The sequence below is a fragment of the Pezoporus flaviventris genome, unplaced genomic scaffold (assembly GCF_033815535.1).
Source record: "Pezoporus flaviventris isolate CSIRO_AGI_PZ_B2104156 unplaced genomic scaffold, CSIRO_AGI_Pfla_v1 ptg000070l, whole genome shotgun sequence".
Lineage (NCBI taxonomy): Eukaryota > Metazoa > Chordata > Aves > Psittaciformes > Psittacidae > Pezoporus > Pezoporus flaviventris.
In genome coordinates, this window is record NW_026892618.1 from 8,001,877 (window position 1) to 8,007,361 (window position 5,485).

Genomic DNA, 5,485 nt, shown 5'->3' on the forward strand with positions numbered 1-5,485 from the left:
GATGAAGGAATCTGTTCTGGAAAAGACATTAAGAAGACTTGTGCATGTTAAAATAGTCTTAATACAATTGCAATTGTTCAAGAAGAGGAGTGCCAAGTAGCTGCAGCTAATGAGGATAAACAACATAATGAAAACATTATGGCTCTAAGCGTACCTATTCACAAACAAATCCTTAGGTGAGATACCATTACCATACCAGGATAGTGTGATGCTCCAGACAGCTCTCCTCAATATCTCTCCACAAATTATCCATGATGTCCCACTCTGATCATGACACAGTTCTACTTAAAAAAACCTCTCTGTTATAGCTTGGGGGTGGGGAGGAGAGGCACGGGTGTCTTGCTGTGTTTGTGGCATTTTCTTTCCTCTATTACCACAGGGGATAAGGAGGGCAGAAGTGCTGCACAGGTGGGAATTCTGGCCTCAATGCAGTGTGCTGCAGACCGTCAGGTGCTGTTTCTGGGAACACCTTAGTAAGAGGAATCAGCTAGACAAGTCTTTCTCATAATTTATAGCAGTGCATTTAAAGAGCTTTAACACTGTGCTCTTGGGTGGTACATGAGCCAACAATAAAGATGAATTCAAATACTTTTGCCCACTGTTAATTGATACAATAGTTATGCACAGCAAGACAATTAAAGAATGGCATATTTGAAAATTCTACTTAAAAAAGGATATATACCAGCATTGCAAGAAGTTTCCTCTGAATAGAGAGATGCTACATTATTGCTTTACAGCGCAGGTCCATCTAATTGAGGTTCTAGAACAAAACGAGCTATTTCCCTTAAGGCTTTTTTCATTTTATTCCTAAGTCTAGTCACAGGGAAGCTTTGCAACTTTAAAAGAACAACGGCCAACAAAGGAAGCCTTTCTTCATTTTTCCTAACTATATAGGTTTGGAACAATATTTTCATGCTACATAGCTTTTTACACTCTCCCCCCAGCTTTTTAGCAACCCCAGTCCCCATGTTTTACACCATAAGTAGCCCATAAAATCATGACAATTGAGCACATTGAACATTAAGAACGAATCTACTACAAAAAAAAAAAAAAAAAAACAAAAACAGAAAAAGAAAAAATCAAGTACGATTAGTGTTCTTTCCGTACAAAAAAAAATCAAGACCTGGAACGCATATATACCACCCCATCAGGAGAATGAAGTTTGAAGGCTTTGCCACAGAACATGGCATTACCTCAGTGCATAAGGAAACAGCATCCAACCTTTCATAAACCAAGCAATGCAACTCTTTTCTGACCATGTGGGTGGCTCTGAAAAGAGCCTTTGAGTTAAAAAAAAGTGTATTTAAAGAAGTCTAAGCAGCTTCATTTTTTCAGTTTACTTGCTTTTAGCCTTATGACTCTCAGTCTTCTTGGGCAGCAACACAGCCTGGATGTTGGGCAGCACACCACCCTGCGCGATCGTCACCTTGCCCAGTAACTTGTTGAGCTCCTCGTCGTTGCGGATGGCGAGCTGCAGGTGCCGCGGGATGATGCGAGTCTTCTTGTTGTCGCGAGCCGCATTGCCTGCCAGCTCCAAGATCTCAGCCGTCAGGTACTCCAATACGGCCGCCATGTAAACAGGAGCTCCAGCACCGACCCGTTCCGCGTAGTTGCCCTTTCGCAGCAGGCGGTGGACGCGGCCCACAGGGAACTGCAGGCCAGCCCGTGAGGACCGTGACTTGGCCTTAGCTCGAACTTTACCCCCTTGTTTCCCGCGACCCGACATTCTCCAACCGCTTAAACACCTAACACCCAAACCTTACGGTAACAAACAAAACAAACCGGACGCGGCTGCTCTCTCCCTTTTTATCTCTTCCCAGGGAGGAATTACCGCTTGCTGATTGGCTGGAAACATCCATGGCTTAGACAACCAATGAGACGAGGGATCATGTATTAACCAATCAGCGAAAAGGATACGCCCCCTTGCGAGAAGATCCAATCGAATTGAACGACTTGGAGGTCGTGTGTTTGCATAACGGCCCTATAAGTAGAGGGTTCTGCCGCCATTTTATAGTTTTCTTCTTATTCTGACAACGTGTAGTCGTGTGAGTAAAATGCCGGAGCCGGTTAAGTCAGCTCCTGCTCCCAAGAAAGGTTCCAAGAAGGCGGTGACTAAAACACAGAAGAAGGGTGACAAGAAGCGCAAGAAGAGCCGCAAAGAGAGTTATTCTATCTACGTGTACAAGGTATTGAAGCAGGTGCATCCCGACACGGGTATTTCTTCCAAGGCCATGGGCATCATGAACTCCTTCGTTAACGACATCTTCGAGCGCATTGCCGGCGAGGCCTCGCGCCTGGCACACTACAACAAACGCTCCACCATCACCTCTCGGGAGATCCAGACGGCCGTGCGGCTTCTGCTGCCTGGTGAGCTGGCCAAGCATGCAGTTTCTGAGGGCACCAAGGCTGTCACCAAGTACACTAGCTCCAAGTAGAGCGCCTCAGACATTTTTAATCCAAAGGCTCTTTTAAGAGCCACCTACATACTCCTTAAAAGAGCTTTAGCACAGTGTCTCAAGGTTCCTGGGTGTAAAAACGTGGTTGTAAAATATTAAACTCAAGTTGAAATGTCTGTTAAATCAGTCATAATGGCTTGCAATTATTAATGTAAAACCTTGTTAAATTGATTATTACATAAATACTAGCTTTCAAGTTTTCCGGTAAATAAGCGGTGTTATGAATCAGTATAATGATTTAGGATGTGATGCATTATATATTCCATCATAAATGAAAAAGACTTTCATATAGCTTGCACTTGGAAAGTTAACGCACGGGCACCCCAAAAATAGGACAAGAAAAATGCGCCATTTTTGCACAGTTGTCACTAGACAGATGGTCCAGGACAAGACAGAAAGCAGCCTTGTAGATCGGAAGACAAAAGGAGACTAGGAGATGCGAGGATATCTTTCAGACGGGGTGGATGCGCTTGGAAAACGAGCTCATAACGCCGAGAGCCAGCGCGGGCTTTTCTAAATTACCTAATTACCCAATAAGCGAAAGCGGATTCTCCCATCAGCCAATCAGAACCGGACACAGGAGGAGCCACGATGCCGCAGGAGCACCGCCCGCAAAGCGCCCTGCCCGCAGCGGCTGAGTACAGCAGTCAGGAAGAGCTCCTGCCGCTCCGACTACACCACCACTAGTCCAGCAGGGTGCAGAAGAGGACCGCTGATAGCTCTACTCGCACCCCCGCCGCACGCTCCCCCCCCGCCTCCTCCCCGGCAGTCTCCATCTCGAAAAGCAGGTCGGGGAAGTCACGCAGAAATTCAGACCTGCAGAAATTCACGACAGCGCTGCCGAGCGGATAGGTCTATTGCGAAGGAAGCGGAAGAGCTGTGCTGACAGTTCCCGGGTACGGCTACTAAGAGGTGTGGCCGTCGCGCCCAGGCTGTTAGTAACCGCGCTGGTTAAAATCGCCGAAACAAAACTCCACGACCCGGAGCAACACCCGCCCTAAAGCAGTCCCTTTAACCCTCTTGCGGTGCTCAAAAACAAGTCAGCCTTTAGAAAGCGTTTTCGCAGGAAATACAAATTTTATTTTTCCTAGTCTTAGCGTAACCACGGCCGGAAGTTTAGCGTCCCATCCAATCCACAGACGAACGTCCCACACGGATAGTTGTGTGGTTACCTCTGCTGCAGGCACGGACCTCGGCGAAGGAGTGCATCAGCCCTTTTCGGGACAATAGTGGGTGGCTCTTAAAAGAGCCGTTGGGTTTCAGTATTTCCACTTCAGCACTTCACTTCTTCGGCGCCGCCTTCTTTGCCTTGGCTGCTTTCGGCTTGGCTGCCCTGGGCTTAGCTGCTTTGGGCTTCACCGCCTTTGCCTTGGCTGGACTCTTTGCTGCTGTCGCCGCCTTCTTGGGCTTGGCAGCCTTAGTCGCCTTTTTGGGGCTCTTGGCTGCTTTCTTGGCCGCGGCAGCGGCCGGCTTCTTCACTTTCTTGGGGCTCTTCTTCACTGCCGCAGCCTTCTTGGGCTTCTTGGCAGAGCTAGCAGGCTTCTTAGCCGCTGGCTTCTTGGGCTTGGCTGCAGCCGTCCTCTTTTTGGGAGCTTTTTCTTTCACCTCTCCCGGTTTCTTGCTGAGGCGGAAAGAGCCGGAGGCACCGGTGCCCTTGGTCTGCACCAGAGTGCCTTTGCCTACGAGGCTCTTGAGCCCCAATTTGATGCGGCTGTTGTTCTTCTCCACATCGTAGCCGCCGGCGGCCAGCGCCTTCTTGAGCGCGGCGAGGGAGAGTCCCTTGCGCTCCTTGGAGGCGGACACGGCCTTGGTGATCAGCTCTGTGACGCTAGGGCCCGCGGGCTTCCGGGCTTTGGAGCCGCCCGCCGCCTTCTTCGGCTTCTTGGCGGCCGCTTTGGCGGCCGGGGCAGCGACAGCGGGAGCGGCGGCGGGAGCAGTCTCCGACATCGCTGCAGAGACTTCTTCCTAATCAAAAGAAAGTAATTGGGCTACAGTAACCCCGATGCCTGAATTTATAGCGAAGCGGTGATCTGTGATTGGTGCTTTGCAGAGCCCGCCTAACTGTGAGCCAGGAAGAGCTTTTAGTCCGCCGAGTCTGTGTTTCTTTGGAGTTATAAATTCATATTTTTTGTAAACTGCGTGCTACGAAATCACCCCAGTTTCTTCGGGCGGTGAAAAGAAGAGGGTGGACTTTCATTCCGGGGAATTTCTTGCTCTTGGGACCCCAGATGAGAGAGAAAATATGTGTTTAACCCCGCGTTGTGAAGCCAGAGAGACCCCGGGAATGGCAAACTTTTGTTTTTCCTTCTAAATTATAATAAACCCCGTAGACAAAAAGTCTCCCCCGTACTGCAGACTTATTCTTTAGGGGGTTTTCTCCAGATTAGGACAAAAACCGAGGGGGCAGCTTCAATATTTTTGTCGTAAATTGATTTCAAAGAGAAGGAAGTAACACAATTTCATGGCTGAGCATTGAATATGGATAAAGATTCGGCTCCCTTAACCATATCTTTAACTATTAAGGATACCATATTTCTACAGAATTTCCTCTTTTGGGAAAATAAGAGACCTTCAGAGGAATATATGTAGTGTTGAAAAGTGTCTGGAACTTGCAAGGGCTCTTCATTTTTTCTGGTGTTCTGTAAGTGAATAGCAAGATTTTGGTATTTTCACGAATTGTCTCTATTTGTAAAAGTAAGCTGCCAATGCTTAGTTAATGCATATAAATTCCGGATGAACTGCTAGTTTAATGCATCCTTGCTTGCATCTCTCTATACTATTATTCTTTAAGACTTACAGAAGCCAGAAGCAGACTGGCAGGGGAAAAACAGCAAACAGCTATATATACACTAATATGATCGTAAACTACTTAAACATTAATGGAGACAGCTGAAGCCACTGTTCACCCCCAAAAAATGAAATAATGTGGAAATCTGGCCTATATGAACAGAAAGCTTAAACCTCAATATTACCTATAAATATTTGATAAGAATTTTTTTCTTTTTTTTTTTTTTCCCAAGGGATTTTAT

General features: G+C 47.1%; 3 protein-coding genes across 3 annotated transcripts; 1 reads left to right on the plus strand and 2 right to left on the minus strand.

Annotated features, from left to right (window-relative positions):
• Positions 1-1,321: 1,321 nt before the first annotated feature.
• LOC133279013 (histone H2A.J) lies at positions 1,322-1,736 on the minus strand. Its single transcript, XM_061472353.1, has one exon. It carries the CDS (start codon positions 1,724-1,726, stop codon positions 1,337-1,339), a length of 390 nt encoding a protein of 129 aa, XP_061328337.1. The 5' UTR covers positions 1,727-1,736; the 3' UTR covers positions 1,322-1,336.
• Positions 1,737-2,048: 312 nt separating this feature from the next.
• On the plus strand, positions 2,049-2,488 carry LOC133279016 (histone H2B 1/2/3/4/6-like). Its single transcript, XM_061472356.1, has one exon. The coding sequence runs from the start codon at positions 2,055-2,057 to the stop codon at positions 2,433-2,435; it is 381 nt and encodes a 126-aa protein (XP_061328340.1). The 5' UTR covers positions 2,049-2,054; the 3' UTR covers positions 2,436-2,488.
• A 1,025-nt stretch (positions 2,489-3,513) lies between these two features.
• LOC133279007 (histone H1.10) lies at positions 3,514-4,426 on the minus strand. Its single transcript, XM_061472346.1, has one exon. It carries the CDS (start codon positions 4,401-4,403, stop codon positions 3,738-3,740), a length of 666 nt encoding a protein of 221 aa, XP_061328330.1. The 5' UTR covers positions 4,404-4,426; the 3' UTR covers positions 3,514-3,737.
• Positions 4,427-5,485: the final 1,059 nt, after the last annotated feature.